General features: G+C 40.2%; 1 protein-coding gene across 1 annotated transcript in view; it reads right to left on the bottom strand.

The window, feature by feature from the left end:
* The window catches only part of dars1 (aspartyl-tRNA synthetase 1), a 29,050-nt gene extending 6,859 nt beyond the window's left edge, over window positions 1-22,191 (bottom strand). Inside the window, 10 exon segments of the mRNA XM_020621191.1 lie at window positions 642-753; window positions 3,812-3,871; window positions 5,873-5,953; window positions 7,026-7,128; window positions 12,627-12,729; window positions 14,206-14,298; window positions 16,544-16,601; window positions 16,983-17,012; window positions 18,794-18,896; window positions 22,038-22,191. Of these exon segments, the coding sequence (XP_020476847.1) occupies window positions 642-753; window positions 3,812-3,871; window positions 5,873-5,953; window positions 7,026-7,128; window positions 12,627-12,729; window positions 14,206-14,298; window positions 16,544-16,601; window positions 16,983-17,012; window positions 18,794-18,896; window positions 22,038-22,060 (766 nt within the window). The 5' untranslated portion in view covers window positions 22,061-22,191.
* Window positions 22,192-22,942: the final 751 nt, after the last annotated feature.

The following is a 22,942-nucleotide window of genomic DNA, read 5'->3' as shown; positions in this document are numbered from 1 at the left end:
AAAAGTTAAACTTGTGAACATTGAATACCAAGTAATCTCTCACACCTGATGTTAAGAAATAGATGTCAGCATGAGAGAAATGCCACTTAAGGAACAGCTCAAATAACTGTCTGTTGAATGTTAGTGCAAAGTCTTCCCTCATACCACTGATGTGGGATAGGGCCTTTTGAAACAAACTTAGGGAAAGGCCTCCACTGTCAAGTGAAAAGGGCGCTTATGGAAATGTAAAAGCAGAGGAGCTGATGTGAGAGTTGGTTGAGGCACCAAAACTCCCAGAGGGCTGAATTAAAAACCTGGATGGTCTGAAACAATTAAACTGTCTAATAGCTTCTTGTCTGTTGTTTGCTTGCATGGCTCTGTTTTTGGGTCAGACACTCTGTTAGTCATTAAAGCCGTTACGTGAGTTTCAACTGAACTTCAAGTTTGGTTCCAGAGTTGAATTGCAGTCTAAAAAAGAAATGGGCAATCCAAACAGGAAGTCAACAGTACAGCTGTCACACGGTGACTCATGGGACACCTGTGGGTGATGATATTGAAACAAGGCTGTTTCTTCTGAAACATCTAATCAAAAATGATTCAAGGCATGTTAATGTCAGTTTTCCCCTGGGGCAGGATCAATGTGACACACAGTGTCTTTATACCTGATATGATTTTAGGGGTCTGGATCTCCACAAAGCCCTTTTTGGCGAGGGTGTCTCTGAAGAGCTGGCACACACCTGACTGCAGGCGAAAGATGGCCTGGCTGGTGGTCGTCTACGTGAGGATACACACACACACACCCACACACACACTGTGCGCGGTCTGGTGGGTGTCTGTGTGAGGACACACACACACACACACACACACACACACACACACACAGGGCCATTATCACACTTAGCATGATTCATTTGATTGATTACGCAATCATAAATGATGTGTGGAAACAAGACCGCCAATTTTTGTTCGTGCAGTTCCTCTCGGCACAAAAGGTGAACCATTTATTTGCTGGCAAGAGCAAGACATGCATTCTAACCCAGCAAGAGCTATGAGAAGTTTAAACCTACATTTTTTTATGTAAATACTGAAAGCAAGGCATGCAATACAACTGCTCTAAGTACACCAGGAGATTACGGTAAAAACCTAAGCCCCAAAAGCCCCCTAAAACTGCGACAGAGTGTGTCATAACTTAAGTGAACACTCCCTAAAATCCACTGACTCATCTCAAATGACCACATGATTTCTACAGTTGCGCTTCAGTGGCTTTCACCTCCTGTTACTATTCATCTTCATGAAGACAGGCCCTGGTCCTTTCAACACAGGTCTGCATTAATTAAAAGGTTCCATTTCTCCTTCTCTTCCCATCTCTAATGTCTATCCTCTCCTGAATAGACCTGTTTGAATAACAGCTGGCAGAATGGAAAGGTGATAATGTCTAAATATTGGCAAGCTCATTAATCTGCCGACAGTGCCTTGGGGCTCCTGGCAGAAACTTTTCTTTCATTTCCAATCTGAATACTTCACAAAAAGAAGAAGTGAGGAAAAATGTAGAACTTTCCTGCTTTAAACCACTTTTACCCACCTTTTAAAAAGCAGTGAACCAAATAAACTATTCTACCCTCACACCGCCTTGTGACTCATTTGTATCATGTATAACAACTGAAAAAATCAACCTGAAACCAGTCTGTGGAGGACTATATTCAAACATTAGAAAGCAATTCCTGTTTACAGCAAGTCTGTGTCGAGGTGGGAGAGTGCGTAGCGGTTAGTATCTGAGCCTGGCAGTTTGTCTGAAGGTGGCCTTGCAATGTGGTGCCTCATAAAAAAAGGTGAGGTGCCTCTCAGTGGCAAACAGTACCCAGCTGTGGTGACAATCCACCACAAGCAGGTCTCAAAGCACTAAAGAAAGGTTATATATTTGCCTGGGTTCACTCCTGTGCTCACCTTCAATTTTCTTTTTACAAATTCTGCTATTTTCAAATTAGTCGGCAGCTACTCACTTGTGATTCTCACTTGCTGTCAAATGTGATGCTTTTCTTTGTCTTATGTGATAAACTAAATTTCATTACATTCTGGACTGTTTCTCATGCCCATGGTATGCTCATTTCCAGCCATTTAATGTTTAATCTTGGGTATCTCTAGATTAGCTTTGCACCCCTCATAACTCCAAATACTCTGTAATTATTTCAGAACGATAAAACCAAAGAGCCTCTTTGGAAAAAGAAGAGAATAGTTTGTGAATGCGCACAACTCTTGCTGCTGGTCTTGTGTTGCAAGCAAACCGGAAAGGTATTAATGTATTTGAATTTCTCCTCCATAGATAGATAAACAACGGTATATTTACCGATGAAAAGAGATGTTTAACACACTAAACCAAGTGGGTAGTTGGGAAACCTCATATTTTAACTGGCATAATGCAGACAGGACGTGCAACTGCCTGAAGATTATGACCATTCAAGGAGATCCTTAAACCATCATGTAATACTTAATTTTGTTAGAAAAAAAGTCTTGTGAGCGAGATTTTGCGAGACTTTTACAAACTGAGTTGTTTCTGCAAAGAAGTACTAGAACACACATACACCACATTTTTTGAGCTTTTGAGGTCACATCTAAGATGATAATTCACCACTGGAACATTGTAGAGAAGTCAGAAAACAAGGAAAAACATGCCATGGGCTCTTTACAGATGCCACACTGGGCTTTACAGAATTGTGATGAGTATTTTCACAGTTCTCTGATGTTCCATAGTGTAAAAATTTAATTGCTAACCAAGAAAATAAATGGCAGGTTAATCAATACTAAAAATGTTCATTAGCTGCAGCCCTATGGCAAATAAAAACTTGACTGATTCTCATATAAACTTACAGTATTTTCTATAATGCTGAGATAATGGTACCGACTGACCACACAGGATTACTGTCCAAAAATGACCTTTAAGTCCAACTGTCCTCTACAAACTCAATTTAAAAATATCACAAGCAAACTTTTCCACTGTGTTTTCGTGTGCAGCACCTTATGTTTACGTATGGTCAGGTTACAAGGGGAGTTCCATAGGAACTCAATTATTATTGCCCAAGCTTTATGGTTCCTTTTCAGTGTCTGTTTGCTAGAGTGGGAAACACTTGATAGCTTCAATAGGCTCCAAAGAGCAAAGCTGATGACAGATTTGCGTCTGTGAGCTTACGGTGTTACAGAAGCAGGTGTTGTTGTGAGGTTTGTGAGCTACACAGCATTGTACTGTGGTGTTAGTGCCTTCCTGCCTGCCTCATCATCCATGTGGGAGGCACAGATCAAAACAATGAGGTACTTTGTGGCTTGGTGTCTTCTGCTGCTCGCATAGGTTTAAGCGCATCTCCCACACTGCACAAGCTTCACAACATCAGCCCACTAAAATCACAGACTCTTGCTTTTTACTTCAGAGGTGTGAAGATTTGCTTTGCATGTCAATATACATACAGCAACTTATAGAGTTGCATGCTTTGCCTTTATTGTGAGACATATTTCACACTTCACAGTTTTTACTTTTGCTTTTATAACTGCACTGCATGAAAAGTGATAGACTGCAATTCAAGATTCCTATATCACTAGATAAAATTAATATTTGGTTATTATGCAATTTGGACATATTAATAGACTCGAAATTTTAATAAAAATTGTGGAAAAAGAGCCCTAAAAAGGCCATCTTTTTTTCATCCTGTCAGACATCTTCACGACCCCTAATGTAAACATGTCACTTATGAAATTAGATAAACCAAGACAAATCCTTGGCAGGTTTGCTGGGTACTCAGGCATTTGTTTCACTGTGTTTTCTTCTGCTCTGGTAGCATCTTACCCTGAGATCAATCACCCTGTTGTCCAGCCTGGTGTCCTGGTTGACTGTGGCTCTGCCTTCCTGAGGACAGACAAAAAACATCATTGCATCACCAAAAACCCGGTGAACATGAATAATGCAACTATTCTTTTCACAGCAGAATTTGTTGTCAATGCCTTTTAAAACCTCACAAACATGAAAATTAATTAGATGCAATACTAGTTATTTTTAGCATTAAAAAGCCAACCTAGCTATTTGGTGCTCTAAACACAAACAAGCCTATCAACCTGGAAAAAAAAGCCCCACTAACTGGTCCATATCATTTTTCCCAATGAAACTAAAGACACTGAACCCTGTACAGCCGCCATGCTCATAAAGCTTAAACACCTACAAATAAAAAGAAGGTTGCCTTATATAATGTAGCAGCCATGACAGGGTCAGCTACAACAAAAGACCTGCAATATGAGACAAAGAAATAATGGAGAAAAGAAAAAATGGAAACAAATGGAAAAAAGTCAAATGTTTCATCACAGGAAGAACCGCTGCTTCCAGTGTCAAGCATGTCAGGGTTCCTCAGAGCACCTGCTGAGGTTTGAGCTAATAGTCTGTGTAGCCACATCCTGCCCCACACAGAGGGACAAAAGGTCGGATGGGTAGACAGTCAGATAGACAGGGCTGTTAAGGCCTGTGTCTCTCGGGAAGGCAGGTGCTGCTACGAGCTGAATCCTTGCAGATAACACCTGGGGTGATGCTGCAGCTGTAGACATCGGCTTACTGAATAAACAGACACACTCTCAGCTATCTCTGGTTTGGGAACACCCATATATTGATTCGCTCATAGTATTATATGATACTACAAATTTGGATATTCTACAGCTACAGAAAAAACAACAGTGGCATTTATACCATCTATTAATATTACAGATTCAAAACTATATTAAGTCAGTTAATACAAATATTTGCAGCAAATAGCTGTATCTTTAATAAACTGGTAATAAATCACTATAAACCTTTCTGAAGTGATAATTGCAGTTCTTTTTCTCAAAATACCAGGATTTATCACTACAAATCCAGCATTTCACAAATGCCAGAGCGACACAGTGACCAGAACATGCTGTAATACTCATCTGATGATAATTTAGAAGTTTGGCAAACTGATAGTTATTTAATGGTTATACAGATATAGATAAAAGCATTATGTGTCCAACTGAATTGGCAACCAATCACTGCTGTTAAGCCAGTCACTGTCAATGCAAAACAGCACTCAAAATTTCATAATCTCTAATAACCACCTAGGCTGTAGGTAGGGAAAATAAGGGCTTCTGAAATGCATCACAATTCTCTCAAATTAGTCTGCACCGATGCATAGATCTCCTTAATTGGAATTCAGAGGGCTCCATAAACCCTGGCTGCCAGCTCTTATAAACAATGTGTGATGAAATCACATTTTGCATGAAAAGAGGTGAGTCAAATGAAGTGATGTTTGACTGAATGCAATGTTAATCAGTGTGAGCCATTCTGCTTTTGATCTTGTTTAATTTAACCAGGTTTAATTACCTAATTCTTGACTGACATCTTCACTCCAGTGAAGGGTGAAGTTATTGCACTGCATGGATATGCTAGAATTATGGTTTTGATATACAATATTCAAATAAATTAAGGCTTAACTGCTAATTACGTTGTTGTCATTGTATAGTGTGATAAAACCTATTCGTGCATGTCATAACTTTAAGACAGTGAAATCTAACACGCTCTGAAATTAAAGCAGAGTGGGCAGCTACACCCAAATCACAAAATTACAAAGAACATGATGCAATATTTCATGAAAATATTGCATGGTGGATGCTTAAGAGGGTTTTAATCACCTACCTAATGGCACTAGAATGTCCTGTAATCAGAGGGAACTACAGTGCCCTGCTCCACTGAAAAGAAAATAATTCATAAGATTGGCCAGGGGTGTTAGCCAGTACTTCACACTAGGCACAGAGAGGGAAAAAGGGCACTGGAGAGTCTCCACTAGTGAGGATCCTGGGTGAAGTACACTTCCCATGGCCACTCATCAATTCCTACATTGGTCCTCACCTCTTCCCCCTCTCCATCAGGCCTGACAGCATCCTCTAACTGCAGTGGGAGACGAGGCTCTGCCTGGCTGATGACGAAAATCTGAGAAGGGAAAAAAACAAAGGGCATAAAAAATTTGGATGGTGACAAACCACCAATGCTTCAACTGGATCTTATAACAGTAGAAAGGGCCTGGACTCCATACACGGGCAAAAGAACTGAAAGGAGGAGACACTGACAACCTCTTTGTTAAATCCTCATCTATAGCATTTTTCAGACACCCAATCCTTTCCATTAAACTGACCGACTTCATGCCTGAACGAGCATCCTGCTCACTTTTCTGTAAAAGTCGTGACAGCAATCTTACTAGGTCAGACCTAGTAACATTTACTTATCACTTTGAACATGGCACAAGTCTGAACTACATGCAGATTAATGGATAGGCACGCACAAGATTATACCAATCACGCTTGTACCGTGGCGCTCTCGTCCCAGTCGTGGGTACGTCTGACTGAATGCGTGAGAGACATTAACGTAAAGGTGACCTATGTCTGAGTGACAGAAAGCTGTTGCTTTAACAGACTGATGAAGCAGCAATGTTATGTATCCCGTGTATGGAAAAAGGGCTTATGTGCGAGTGATTGACAATTTTTTTTAAATTACTGGGTTTTGGCGGTGCTAGCACCACTAACACCTGTAGAACCAATGACGCAATCCATCGAGCCCTGCAAAACATTCTATATCACATTAATGTCACTGGGTTTTTCTCTTGAAGAGTGCACTGGATTGCATTATACTGAACTATTTTCCCCCCATATGTCATTATTACATTAAGAATAACTAGTGTATTGTGGCAACTACAACATAAACACATGCTGCGTTTGGAGTAAGTAATGATCACGTACTGTGTTGAGTGATGTGTTGAAACCAAGAGTTAAAGAGTTGTTTACATACTTGCAGAATACTGTAGAGTTCCTGTGTGAACAACGCACTTACCTGCCTGAATGACAGGAAGCATTCTTGGGGGCAAAATGTACAATTATGTGTTTTCATTTAAAGGTGTGGGGAGAATTCCAGTACAGAAAAACAGACTATCATCTGTTCTGTGTTTACCTCCTGAGTGTAAAGTACTATGCACACGTGTGTTTGAGGACGGTAGTGATAGCATGCCCACCCTCTCAACGTGGAGCTCCACGTCCTGCTGAGAACAGCTCTCGATCTTCTGCTCCACTTTCCTCACCAACGCCTCCACGTCTACGATGCTTTCCTTGGTGATGCTGGTGGATGGGTGAGGAGTAAACAGACAGCACATAGAAAATTAACTCATCTGTGTGGGAGGCCAACTGTGTGAAAACAATATTTCCATTAAAGTGTGACAGATGCTTGCTGACATGCACTTTCATTTTTCAAGGTGAGATTGTGGGGAGTGGGGGAGGTGGAGTGGTGGTGGTGGTGGTGTTGGTTCCTTCTAATCCCCACACGTCCTAAAATAATAACTGCTGCAATGACATTTGCTAACTGGGGGGAGGGGGGAGTGTTGAGCTACCACAAGAAGTGTGTAGCTTTCACAACAAAAACCGCTACAACCCTTTCTCTGTTCCTCTGCTCAACACAAACATGTGTCTGCTAGATACATTTGGCTGTCTGGTATGGAAAGGTTCATCTTGCTGGAACCCCCCCTTTTTGCCTTTAGATGAAAAAACAAGTCTCTGTACCTTGTGAGATCAGTGTTTTTCCAAGAGTATAAAGCCCCTACTTGACCTGACTGTCTATTAAATGGGGTGTGCACTATTAAACCAGCACCTGCTAATGTCAAGTCACATACCAGGAAAAGAAAAGAAAAAAAAAAATCACAATAATTGAAGACTTTCAATTACTTAAACAATTTTCCTTAATACTTGTATATTAGTCACAAAGGCACTGTAATCAATAAACAGGAGGAGGTCAGTAAGAGAGGAGTGTTGAGCTTTTAGACAGCTTACATGTGGGAAGTACCCAGCTCTACTACAATAACATATTAAGAACAGGGTTAAGAATTCCCCCAAATACACTTAAGTGAAAGTAAACTACAGCGTGTGACTGGAACCTGTGCGCTTTCAAAACAAGGCACCATCTATATACACAGCCTCCTCACTGAATCCCAGAGCAGAGATGAGAGTAACAACATTGACCATCATGCAGTGAAAGGCCAGATGGGAAACCTGCTGAAATCCTTCACTCCTTCTCATTAAAAAGCAGTAATGAGAGAGACCAAAGACAGTTGTACTATTGTCCCTACAGCCCCACAACAGCTGCAGCTGTAGGTCTTTTCATCTAGTAGGAGATCTGTTAGATAAATAAATCCCCACATTAATAAGCTCCACTTAAACGCCCAGCGGCTGGTGACAACGCCTTCAGCACACAGGGAGCATACTGATGAACCCATGACCAAGATTTGACAGCATCGAATGGAGAGGAGAAATACTACGCACACTGAGTAAGTGCTCACTGGGTAACAAGAGAAAATAGTCGTGTGGTCTGGACAGGGTTTTCCAGTTTCAAAAGGTGAGAGATGCCTTCACCCATCCTCAAACTTTCAATCAGTTTATCAGTGAGGCATAAAAAAAACTAACAAACTTCAAGATCCTGATGAAACCAAGGCTGGTGAAGAACAAACTACAGGAGAGCAACCATATGGATTCCTGGTCTCGTGCAGAACACCTGCTATTGTTTGATGTCTTTCTTAAATTTTACACTGCACTGCCTTTTTTGTTGAAGCCTACAATATAAAAAAGAGCAGCTTGCTGCATCTTTTTTTATTGTTACTAAGCAACAACACTGTCCATAGCCCAACTGCTATTTGTATAAACATTTATCATTTATCTAACCACAAAAACATATATAATATTTGTCTCACTTTGAGTGAGCAGCAGTGAAATATTACTCACCTGACAGATTCCTCTAAATCTCCTAAACTATAACCAAATGAGCTACACACCAGTAGGGATAAGTGCACAACATGTTTGTTTTGTTTTTTATGTATGAATTGACCCTTTAAAGTACTTGCACCAAATCTAGAACGCAGCGGTTGGGCTGCTGCTCGCACTGACTAGTGAGGTCTCACAGGACTCATTTCATCCAAATCAGCTGTTCTTATAGAAACCCTGACTGAACCAGGTAATTCAAGACCAAATTAAACCTGCCAACATCACAGTGCACACCCATCACACATGATTACTGTTATTCCAGTGTTAGAGTCCAAATCAGCCACAGTTCTCTTTTGCCTTAGGCTCTGCGCTCCTCAGGTAGCTGAGGCGGGTAAAGGCTGCAGAGTCTGAGGATCACTTAATTAAATTGTGAGGATGAGCAGAGGACGTCTTGGACATACAATATGTGAATGGAGACTTCTGAGCAATGTCATCCCTACCCTCTGCATGATTATGAGAGGATTTACTTGTAATCCAGGGTATTACTCAGCTTGTCAATTATAACACCACAGTGTGTGAAACGAGACTGGGGCCAGAAAGCCAAAGGAACCGACAGTGACACCTGTTCTGAAAGATTTAAATATAAAAACACGAAACATATAGAGCCTGGCAACACTCAAACACTCTCAGTAAAAGGTCACGCTGCACTATGACTTTGCTATTGTTGAGTTTAGATGCAACACCTGAGTTTAGATGCAACACCATGTCGTCTTGGAAACCATGTCATCACTTTCACTTGCTCTGTTGTCAGGTGGTAATGTGTGGCCCAACAGTCTAACGGCCTGACCACAACATTGCAGAAGCCAACAGAGGAACTACTGCACATGAAAAAAAAACAATCCTCTGTGACATAGTTAACATTTCTACTCTTCTGTATTTAACAAGGTGCAACTTGCTGGTCCTTTCTTGCCTGTGTTCAGTGTCATTTTTTGAGGTAGCAAAGCACTGAAAGATGCCAGAAACTGAAGCTGGATCTCAGGGACAGCTGGGAACAGGTCAGCTGAGTGGCTGAGAGGAACTATGGTGTAGTCAGGGAATTCTGACTCTTCTAAGAAAGCAGGGGTCAGAACCTCAAGCAGTAGTGACTCTGCCCTCATTAGAAAAACGCATGTGTTTGGATTCAGCTTCCTGTAAACCTCAACATACTGCAACAACCCGCCAAGGGGCTCCAAGGGTCTCATTTATGAAACATGAGTCCAATGAATATGTGTAAAATGGTAATTTATGCACATTTAGGTATTCACCAAACATTTAGTAGCACTGACTTGTTTACATATGACTCAGGCAGGTGTGTGCATAATCATTCATTATTCAGTTTTTTCATTAAGTGTTTCAGTAAATCTAGCTGTACTGAATGGATGCCTGTATTTACTCAAAGCATTACATGGAATAAAGAGAAGTTTACTTTGCTGTTTATTGTAGATGCTATCTAACAGAATACAGTTTTCAGCTTCTATAGGTCAGAATGCTCTGCAGCTGCTACTTGGCCCTAAATGATCTGTGGAAGCGAGAATTTAGGAAGAGACACTCCAGTGGTTTCAGTGCTGGGTATGATGGCAGTGTCTGGAACAATGATGGAGCCTATATGCCCAACAGAGGTTGTGTTGCTCAATTATTTTCCATCATTAACAGATTTTTTTAACATAAAAATCTGAACGGCGTCTGTCATTTTGAAAAGTGACAGTGATCTACATTAACTTAAGTTAGACTACTAAAAAGCCCAATAGTTGGTATGGTGAGGTGAAAAAAGAGGAACTGAAACTGTAGATGAAGGACAAGTGAGACTGTTCAACACATCTCTCTGTACAGGAGCTGACAACACTCTGAAGAGCCATGGACTAAGCGTGTCTGCGACCACTGTGGGTCACAGAGGGGTGCAGAAGGAGCTCATGTAGCAGATTCCTGCCTGTGCAGTGAGTGCTTCAGGATTGGGAAATCTCACATTGAGAGCAACTCCTAATCACTTCCTGAGAGAAATGTTCCTGACTTCAAAATGTTGACTGAAGTGGAGCTGGTAAGTCCAGTCTATAGTGAAGCAGCAAAGCATGGATTCAGCTTTCAGATCTAAATTATAACGGTCATGAGAAGTCATCTGTCCGAAGATGCAAAACCTGGTGACAATGGCCTCTGCAGCAGGTCAGCTAAGTCAAATTCAGTTAGCCTAAATTCTTGTAAATGGGTTGTTCATATTTTAATGGTAATTGTCTAATTTTGTAAAATTACATATTTGCTTGTTTACGCACGTTTTTAGTTGCTTCCACTGTCACTGTGGAAAAAACATCTTCTGCTTCTGTTGACATAAAAGGTGGCCACACAATATCTTGTTCCAAACATAAATACTAAAAAAAAAAAACAAAAAAAACTTTTAATGAAAATTAAATCTGTATTATCTCCTCTCCTCATGCATCTACATGCCGTCATTACACATCACTAACTGTGTGTTTTCCTCCCATAGTGTGTCCTCTCTCTCTTGGCTGCACCAACCTGCCTAGTGTTTGATTGTTGTGTTTTATTGCTTTTCTTTTCTTTTCTCTCTCCTCTATCCATTCAACCCAAGGCAGAAGGCCGTCCACCAGTAGCCAAGGTCTGTCGGAGGTTTCTTTCCTTAAAGGGAGTTTTTCCTCCTCGCTGTCACCAAGTGCTCAAGGGGGATTTGCTGGGTTTTTCTTATTTAATAATAATAATAGTAAGGTCTAGACCTTACTTTGCAAAGTGTCCTGACACGACATTTGTTGTGATTTAGCGCTATACAAATAAAACTGAACTGAATTGAAAAAGATTAAAACTAAGCTGAAAGGTAATAATAAACTATGATGGAATCTTATTGACCCTGTCCATCAAAATGATGGAAATGAGAAAGTCTAACACAACCTCTGATCCCTAGTAATGCTTGACATCACCTTCTTAGTCAGCAATGCACTTGTTGGATAAGGGTTATAATTAAACTGACATTGTTTCAACTCTTTTACCTTTCTCTGGGAGGATGGCAGCAGACATTTATTCTGTCTTCAGTTTTCATGGCAGCTTTCTGTGAGGTGGTAAGACTATGACAGCTGCTACTTACCAGGAGGCTTGTTTCAAACTGCACAAGTACTGCTGCAATCTCTGCACCGCTTAAGTTCTTTACTATCCTGTGTCCAAACTGCCACTTTGGTCTGGCAGATTACAGTTGTAGGTGTTGCCTTTTGCCTAATTTAGCAATATCTGAAGAGGTGGCTTTAAAGTAACTCATGATGATCTTCCCCACTTACAAATATATTGAATCATACAACAATGGGAGAACTGGAAAACAGTAATCATGTTAATTACTAAAACACCTAAATTACATGAATTACATCATTAATGTCTTTATGTGGATTTAAAGTCCAAATTTAGAGTTATTTCACAAAAAAGCCCCCCTGACATCAATGTCAGCCTAAAGCAACATCATCCTCGGCTCACCCCTCTAGTAGGCCCTTTTAATAAAGTACATATCTGCTGACAGTTGTGTTCATTCATAAGACTATCAGTAAGAAAGATAGGCTGTAATGTGACTGCTAACATGACTAATGATGCTTGGCTCTCAAGTATGTGTTCTCCCTCTGAACCGTGTGGTATCTGCCGTCTCGACAGGAACTGCTCCATTAAAACGCTGCTGTATCCCACCATGTTAAAAGCTAGCTTTTGTTGTCAAGTGAAAAAATGATTGATTTCCCCACCCACCACCTCACTCAGAATGTGTGAAAATGGATCGGCGGACAATTAGGGCCTGGGATTTTCCCACCATTGTTTTCCTCCTCTCTGACAGGAACAGCAGTGTCAGTACTCACTTTGCAGCAAACTTGACCATCTGCTTGCTTGCACGATCTCCCACTGCAACTAGTGCCTGCACGGTGAACTGCTGATGACGCAGGACCAAGAAGCATTGCTTCCCTGAAAACAAAACAACAACAACAGATAGTGCCGAGCTGTTAGGACCTCTTTCAAGCAAGCTTAACAGCCTTGTCACAATAAAAGCTTGGCCTCTGCAGCAGTGTATGTCTGTTCACCAAAAGGGCTATGTGCTACTTGGGATGAAAAAGGTATCCCCCAGCTGAAAGGATCCTTCTTGTCATCTACAGGTAAAGTGTCAATCATTTGTGAACAGAGTCTTCTCTTTGAAGAGCACTGTGTGGAGAAAGGGTGATTGCTACCTTCCTAACAAAGACACAAGCTGTGTTTTCATTCCTTGTGGGGACTTTACGTTGACTTACATTCATTTCCTGTAGACTTATCCTAACCTTAATCATAACCACTACTTGCCTAACCATGACTCTAACACTTAATCTAACCACATCCTAACCCTAAACCATGTTGCCACCCTAAAATTCAGCGATTTCTTTGTGGGGACTAGCTTCTGGTCCCCACAAGGATGGCCGAGTCCCCTCAGTGTTGGTGTGTTAACAGGCTTTGGTGCTCATGATGTAAGCAATACAAAGACACACACACCTGGGAACAGAGTAAATACGTTAGCCAACAAAAACTCAGGTCAGTAGACAGTCAGACCACCCAGATACTTTGATGTCTGTTGCCTGTGAGAAAGGGGAGGGTGGTGGGGACAACAGCAATGTCAAAATCCCACCGACAGATACAGCTGACACCAGACCAAATCAGGATGTTATTCTGCTCGCACTGACGTCCCTACAGTGAGCAGAGAGAATTAGGACATGAGTGGAGGGGAAGTGACTCTTCACACTGGAAGTTATCTTTAGAGGAAATGGTTAAAATATCATCTTTGAGATATCCACTTATTTATGAGCATACATTTAACAAAGCAGAAAAAGTGCTTCATGTTTCATGCAGAGATGTAATAACCTGAAAAAGCTCAGGGTTCATTGTATTTAAATTGAGGAGCTACATCGCTGCCAGTAGCTGGAAGCTGGCCTAGCAAATGGAGCTTATCTGATTTTCCAGTTGGCAGTGACATGCTAGTCTGACAATGATGTCAAAAACACCCCCAGGTTGTCAAACTGCTTAATCTGTTAGGAAGTAGAGGGAAAAAACTGTGCAAGTGCTTGCACCACCTCAGAAACGAATATATAGTAGAAAAATTCTCATTTTATATCAAGATATTATTTCAGCTATAACAGCTGCCTGTTCTGACCTTCAGTGTTGAACGCCCTAAAGACAGTAACGTCATTTCTGTAGGTCATGGGAATCCTAACACCACCAAGTCAAAGGTGACTGGTATTTCTGTGAGTGTGTGAGTGATGTGGAGCACTGGCCCTAGGGAAGAAGTGTTAGACATTTCAGTACACACAGGATTAGCACAGAGGTCATCTAATCTTGGCTGTTTGGGGTTTTCACACATGAAAAAGGTGCTCGAAGCTTAAAAAAGGGGTGAACAAAGACAGAGGGGGATGAGCTCACCTTTGGCTCTGCTGGTGTGGACTCGGGCACGCAGCCAGATCAGCTGGTCAGCTTTCTCAGGAGTAAGATCTTGGATCTGTACCAATGCCCTGTCTGGCTCACACACACACAGACACACACATTTTATTACTTCAAAGAAGTTTTCTGCCTCTATATAAAGACTCTCACACCCCTCCTTCTCCTCCCTACACACTCCCAAAAGCACAAAGAAATGTGAAAAAGCATGCATGTGCATGTAGACGTACACATAATAAACTGCTCAAATTACAGACATGCCTAATAAATAAGAAACACTAGGAGGCTTGCTGAAAGCCGTCTAACTCGCCCATTCACTGTGGTCTTTATGACAAATTGACTCTAGTTTCACCTGTGTCACTCAGAGACATGCTTTCACCTTATTATCAGTGAGAAGAGGAGGCAGACACTGAGGCAACATCAGAGAAAACAGACGCCCATTTGGCTGAGAACTCTGTGTAAACCCACATGAAAGCCCTCACCTTCTAACGACCAACCCCCCCATCATCCCCATGCCTGAGCTTGGCATGCAGGTAAGGGAGGCCCCCCACTTTTGTTTGCAGCCACTGGAGCTGAACAAGCATTCAGACAGACAGACGACCTCGATGGGTCCGCCTGCTGCCTCGTTCATCCATGAGTTATCACACACTATTAGTTACTGCAATTATCACTGACGTCGCTTAAGTCGGGATGAGAGAAGGGGCCAAAAGAATTTTTCATGATGTTTATCAGCTGTAATCGTGTTCGATCAGTAACGTTTGTCAGACAGACAAACGTAAATATGAGAAGATCTGGATCAGGATAACATCTTGTATCCAAACATAAAACTTGAAAGTTCCAGCACGTTCTCTGTGTCATTATGTTCATGTCTGCACCTCTAAAGTGAAAGGTGAAATATTGGGTTTAACTTCTTGTACCAAGGTATCCATGTCCAACATACAGTAGGGCTGACTCATCTGTGACTTTTATATCAATGACTAGCAACGATGACTAGCAACGATGACTAGCAATGATGACTAGCAATGTTCTTATGTCTTTCACACATGCAGAACGCAGGATTCACGTCAGTCACCAGATCATTATCTGGAACCCATCATGTCTCAATCTTATTCACAACATAAAACCAGTTTCACACACAAAAACACATTGCTCATCTCACTTTTAAATATACTACCATCTCTAAAATAACCAAAGCAAGTTGTAAATCATCAAGCTTTAAGACAATTTTTTGGGGCCGGATTTCTTCTTTCTTTACTTCTGGTAAGTGGTAGGTGACTGACAGAAAACTGAGTGTACTGTAGCACATAGATACAGGAAAACCGTAATACTAAGCTCTGTTACACTGAAATAATAATAAAACAAGACCTATTCCAACCAAAGGAAGTCTTTGTGTGTACTACGTATACTGTAATTTCTTCTATGAATCTCTCATCACATCTTGTGGGTGTGCATGAATACAAATCAAATCAAATTTATTTATATAGCACTTTAAAAACAACATCCAGTTAACCAAAGTACTTACATAGTCAGAATAAAATCACGATAAATAACTAAAATAAAATAGATTCAGTGCAAAAATAAAACAATAACTCAGACACACAGATGACACACATTCAATAAATTAGATTAAAAGGAATGCACCAGGCCCAACTGTGTATTAAAAGCCAAGGCAAATAAATATGTTTTAAGCGATGATTTAAAAGTTGTCAGGTCAGTAGCTGACCTAACATTAAAAGGTAGGCTATTCCACAATTTAGGGGCTGCAACAGTAAAAGCACGATCACCCCAGCATTTATATCTGGCCATAGGAACCTCTAAAAGAAAATGGCTTGAAGACCTGAGGGAACTTGTAGGTTTGTGCCAATGCACTAATTCAGTGAGGTAAGAACACACTCTCCTGAAATGCATCTCATTCTTTCACTTTGTTGATGTTGTGCAGAGAAATATTTTGAAAAATAGCAGCAACATGTACGACACAGTGCATGGACCACAGTGACATGCATTAAAAAAACCTACAGCTACAGAGACTGATCAGTTCAATGTGATAGAGACAGGAATAGGCCAAAATGTAATTCTACTAAATGTAACTGTATTAATCTACTCTTTAAACACTGCGTATAACAGAGACGTGAGTGTATACAGAGTCATCAAACTGACAGTCAAATCAGGGTAAAGCAATGGTTTTATCCATCTAAAATTTATTCCACTGCAAATATTTAAAAGCAAAAAACAGCAAATTAATCTTCATGTTTCTTTTTTTCTTGTTTCAGCCAAGAGTGGTTTCTGTTAGGTTGGCTGTGAAGGAAGCAGCTTTTATACTAACCCAGTTTTTGTTGGGACTGGACCATAGCTGCCACACCATATTGGTCCTTGGCAAAGTCCTAAAAAAATAAAAGCACACATCTTAGCAGTTGTCATTTAGTTAAACAGCAAATTAACACTTTACACTGGTTGTAGCGTATGCACATTGACTCTTTTTTCTCCCTCTATTATTCTCAAGGGCAACACTCCCACTTTGATTTTACAAGCATCAGTCTGTCTACTTCATCTGAGATAACAGACAGACAAAATAGATTGTCATAAGCCTCATTATCTAAGGCAGAAAATTAGCAAACAGAAATCAATAACAGTGTGTTCAGAGTGCAAGTATTTGCATACAAACTGTTGTAAAAGTGTGAAAACACAGGCAGAATCTCTGTCAGACAGACAGACAGGGAACAGGTAAGAGGGGACCAGTAGTCTGATCTGTAGGGGCCACTTACATCTTCCTCCGTGCTTGGTTGTTCGGCAGCCTGAAACACAAAGGGGCGACAGTGGGTTTAAATGGCATGGCCAAGACCCAGGAAATAAAAAGAGGATTATCTATTAAATTCAACCATAAAATGTTCAAAAAACATTTTGCTTCAACTGGAGCAATTTAAAATGTTTTTCTGCTAGTCATGCAAATTGTGTTTTCATCGTGTGCTATCAGGGATTTGAATAAAATTAATGAATCATAGTTCAGTCCTAAAGCCAAGCTTTCGATCCCTGAAATGCACAGCTCTTCTATACATTGCTCCAACACATCATAGACAATGAGTAATGGCAGCAGGAGATATTGCTTTATAATAGAAACAGCCTAAGTGGACAGATATTCTTTATCTCTGCACCAACTTTGAGGCAAATGACTCCCAGAGCAGGATGAGATCGACTCTTGGCAAAGTTACAGTTCCATTTTCTATGCAAATTGATATTGGTGTATGGAAATGGCTGACGGCGGTGGAGTAAATTGAACTGCCCATCCTTGATATAATAATCCAGTCACATGATGGATGATATTGCAGCTTGTGATCAACTGAATATAGACCTGCTACAGCCATGAAGCAACCAGCCCACACCGGTGCAACCAAAGTGACAAGTGTCAGCAGAAAAAAAATTCATAACAGAAAATTTCACAGCCAACACTCAATCAGCAAACATCCAATTCAGCTTTCTGGTCTTGTCCAAGACAATGCTTGTTATGCCACACTAAGCTGGCATTCAGACTGAGCCGGTAAAAATGCATCTACCTGCTGCGTTTTAACGCAAGATGCTGCATTGGTCAGGGGAGTGGGAGGTTGCAGGGGGGGAGTGCTGTGATCATGTACAATATGGCCACATTGTGACGAGTCGACGCGAATGGCTTCATTGATGTTTCCAGCCCAGGAGTTCCCATTGTGTTTTTGTTAGCCATGCTGCTAACGTAGCCTGTTCTACCTGAGCACTAATTCTGCCATCAACGTGTCTAACACAAATGGATGGTGTGTCGTTATGGTGTGAACTGTGGCCCAAATTCAACAGTGAATAGCAGTGAATGCTCATCCTAACAAGGCAAACAAGAGTCTTCTTCCCATGGGCGTCCCCAACCCTGTGTCCTAGTCTTGTTTGGGTTTGTGAGTGTCTCTGAGTGTAGCCCTGAGGAACATAATGTAAAACTACAGTATGTCTGAATGGCAGAAAACCACTGCTTTTACAGACTGTTGAAGCAGCAATGTTATGTATGTCTGATGTACTACATGTCTGGAAAGGGCTATACTGTAGAAACACACGCTGCAGCATGATCTCAGCTGAGAACACAGACATAAACATTCAACAGTGAGGACTGAAGGCTGATTTTTATACAATCTGTCACATCGGGGCATCCATAGCTCACTTCATATCTTTAGGAAATAGGATCAGAGGGGCAAAGAGCAGTACGGAGCAGAGTTTATGATCTGACATACTTGGTCATATATTTTCTGGAGGGCAAGAACTTTGTAGGAAGCATGACCTTTAGTGTGTAAAAAGGCTGCATTTGAGCTATGTCATGTACCCCATATAGGAAAAAAAATAGCACTTTGTTTGGGTGAAGATAAACAAAGTTAAAATAGCAGGAATACTTAGACAATGGATACTCCCCCCAACGCCTAAACTACCCTCTTGGACCCACAATGCCTAGCACACCTACACGTCACAGCCATACCAGATGGAAGAGGGGGCAACGGATGTATAACAACAAACAAAAATTAAAAAAAAAAAAAAAAAAAAAAAAAAAAAAAAAAAAAAAAACACTGACCAGCTTGGCCTGTTTCTCAGCCTTTTTTGCAGCTTTCTCCGCTTCCTTCTGCTGTTTCTTCAGGGCTTTTTTTGACTGAGCCTGCTGCTCCTCCTCTGTTGCACTGAAGCAGGAAGAAACACACAACATAAACATCCTAGTCAACTTCCACCTCCAATTTCTCCTAGATCCCATGAGGAAGTTGTTGACTGCCTGGGAAAATTAATTCTGAACCATCACCACCTCCAGCTTTTAAGTCTGCGCTACATTTTAACTCATTGTTTTTCACACGTCAAAACAGCTGTAGCCTGTGTGAGTGGAGGTAAGTGAGTGTGGAGAGCAGCTAAAAGCAAAGAAAATAAGATTAGCTAGATAAACACTGGGGCTTTAAGAAGACAGCAGAAGAACAAAGACTATCTGATAACATTTAGTCTTATCTGAAAGTAAAATTACACTGCTAAATGGTACTACAACACTACACAGCACAGCACAATACAGTGTCAGACCCAATAAGCATATGCTATTTGCCTATAAACTACATTTTAGTAAAAGCAATCGTTCAGTACACAAACTAAGTAAGCACACTCTTATCTAGATGTAGCAACACAACATACAGAACAGCAGAAATGAACAAGTAAAAGCTAATTAGATGTAATTAAGTTAAAACTAATACAGTTAAAAACTGAGATAACTGATGAAAAAAACAGTGAAACAGCATCAAATTAGTTTTAATAAAAATATTTAAGAATTAAAATAAATAAAAGTTCAAGTGATTTACACTGGCCAACATCTGTCATAAGGATTAATGAGGAAGTGATGAGACTACAGATAGTCTGAACTTTGAACTCCTTCAAATTAGACATTCCCCATTTTATAAAAGCCTGTTAAAATTGCAGGTGAATGAACAAGTGCTGTTTGGCTTTCCAAATGTCCAGGTGGCTCGACCTGAAGAAAGCTTATGAGCGATATGGGAGCTGCTCCTATTTAGCCACAGGAAATAACAAGGACCAAAGACCTACTATGAATAGCAATGAAGTCTAAACAAGGGAGAAAAAACAAAGAAAACAAAAGCGACAGATGATAATTTTCAAAGGAGGAAATTTAATATTAACACCACTGTTCCAACAACCTGCACCAACTGCTCCTTTTATGATTTCCCAGGAGGATTATGTTCAATTTAAAAAAAAAAGATACATACTAAGATCCCTATATTTCTTGTTGAGTTGTTGAGGTATCTGCATCTATGGAACAAACTCTAAGTAGTGCATTGCTATCTTGTCTCAAAGTCCTGTTCTGAATAGGAGGTGGGACCATGCACATGCTAGCCATACCATAATAGCTTAGGCAACGTTCAACTCGCCTAAACACTTGCTTAGCATCTTGTTATGACGTGAAGCCATTCTCATTATAACAAGATACTTTTCTCATTTTTTTTTCCCCCACACAGTGACCAGCGTTGCACCTAGGAGGTGTGTTCCAACCAGTCCTTGAGAATCACTGATCATACACTTAAATCCATGCACAATAATTAGCCCACAAAATAACACATGAATGCAGCTCATGAGCAAATACATATCCCGATTATGTTTCAGGCATTACTGACAACAGGTGAAGACAGTGCGGCTGCTGTTACTCATACCAAGCCATGCAGGGCTCACGTTAGGCAGTAGAAACTATATGATAGACTTGAGGGGTGTGGGATGTCATATTAGATTGGGCCATACATCTGAAACTACATATGTTGATCATGCAATGAACGCCATACACAGCGGCCTAATAGTTGAGCAAAGATACGCACAACGCCCTCGCCCTGTCTGGTGTGGGTTAAATATAGCTTAGAGATTAGCATTAATCGCAGTTTCTTGCTTCACTCATTTTCAAACCAGTGTCAAGTTTAAGGAGCTCATTATATGATTACATTTTTAGTTATATTGTTTCAGTCTGCTTTTAATCTTTGCCGGTTGTCATGTTCCATCGGTGCTTTGAACTTTTCCATTTTGTGACATTAAACTTCTAGTAGGTCTACCAGTGTGCGAAAGCCAGAGGGTTAAATAACAGTTTGAGGGGTCAGGGTGGGTCAAAACATTTTGTAACTTAAATTTTAACAACATTTTACTTATTGAGCCAAGAACCTGGAATCTTTTCATCTTTACTGAACTCTCTGGGGTATCTGTTGTCATATGGATAAAAAGTCTACACATGTACATGCTGTCAAAAATCTGAGTACTCATATATGAAAATATGTAAATGTCACCCCAGTTATGAACCTGCACTCCATGCTGTATATGTCTGAAGTACAGTACATCAATGTTGTACAAACTAGATGGATCAGTTTCACTGGATCACTGATCTTTTTTGCCCTCTGGTAAAATGAGATCATTGTCTGCAGCAGTTTTCTACAAAGCACCTACAGTTCACTGTCAAAGCAGTACACAAACAACCTTTGTGCCTCTCTATTCTTTATGCAGCTAACATCATATCTCATATTGCTGTAAAGTTAAATGTAATCAGCTTATCCCATCTGCCACCAGTTTCTTAACACAAGTAATCCATGCCAAGGTGACCTATGTTCAACAGCAGTATCACAACCCAAGTCTCTCACAGCGCAGTTGTTACACCTCCACATCCACCACATTATTATATCATAAAATGACAATAACTGGATAGGAGTAGATCAACATAAAATGTTATCAGCCCTCATGAGTTTTAATAATCCAAAGTACAATGAGTCACATTAGTTATATTAGATACACCCTTTGATATACTGTACTTCATTTCAAACTGTACAATTATGGTAAAACACAAAAGTTAACGTTAGCCCACTATCAAGCTTGACACCAAATACATTCAAGACTTGCGACAGTTCTTGGTGCAACCCGTACATTAAACAAGGCCATGAACTTTTGATTTTGGTTTGGTTTCATTTGAGATTTGTTTTAGGCTTTATGACAATAAATCACTTGGTGTTCAAACAAATCCTGCCTAGTATAAGTTTACTTTATCTAAATAAAATATATAATAAATAATACTGGAACATTATTTGAACTCTTCTTGTGTTGAATTCAACTTCACTGATATTTTAAGCATTTTGTTCAGAAGGGTAAAACTTCTTTACTTTAACTGTCAGATGATGCAATCTGCTGCATGTCATAGCAATGCTAGCAAGCTGCGACTGATGCTAACGCTATCATGAGGTATTTACAGCGTTCTGTGCTGGTGATGCTGTAAGACGTGAGCCGTGGCACAATTCTCACACAATTCTTACCCATGGACTTCCTCTTTAGTCATGCTGAGTTATATTCTTGGAGAATTAAAGGAAAATGTTTCACGACTCACAGCCAGACACCCCACATCAACTACTCTGACCACAGAGAAGAAAGGAAGGACCTATTTTGACGGAGCGCCGAATACCAGGTGCTTTGAGTTCCGGCTAGAAACGAATGGCTGAATTATAGTTCCCACTGGCTTACTCACAGGGAAGACAAAATAATATAAACACGTAATGGAAATAAGTTTTATCTCAGTAGTAACTTAATCAATATTATAAACACTTCGACCATACGGGCTCATTTTATGGCAATTACCAGCATTTGCTATTAAAACTAAAAAATATAATGGAAAGTTGGCTGTGTTGATGAGTACAATAAATAACATGAAACAATGAACATAGCCTCTAGAAAGGTGAGTACAATAAATAACATGAAACAATGAACATAGCCTCTAGAAAGGCCAAATCATGTATCCAGACTGTATGCAAATTGGATAAAACGTTTTTAAAAAATATTATAATAGATGATAACAATAAATAGTAAATCATGCTGACTAGCAGGGAAGTGGCCAATTTTGCATAGCCTAATACAGTATTTCTTGATATTTCTGTAACTTTAATAACAAAATACAGAAGCACATGTCAAACAATATCAGCAGGCAATCTGTAGTCTGTTATCTGAAGTGATGATCTCTAAATGCTGATAAACCTCAAAATATGCTACATGTATGACACTATTACTGGTTGAATACAAGAAAAATTAATATAACATTCTGAAATACTGCAACAAAATAAAGCAACATAGCACACCTTCAATAAAATGCACATAAACACATGAAAACATGTTAATAACATTACTAACAAGTGACCATCATATGTGCCCTTTTTATTGTCTCCACACA

This window comes from Monopterus albus, unplaced genomic scaffold (genome assembly GCF_001952655.1).
Source record: "Monopterus albus unplaced genomic scaffold, M_albus_1.0 scaffold254.1, whole genome shotgun sequence".
NCBI classification, from domain to species: Eukaryota; Metazoa; Chordata; class Actinopteri; order Synbranchiformes; family Synbranchidae; genus Monopterus; species Monopterus albus.
The sequence above is the reverse complement of the archived record's forward strand: the minus strand, read 5'-3'. Positions and strand labels throughout refer to the sequence as shown.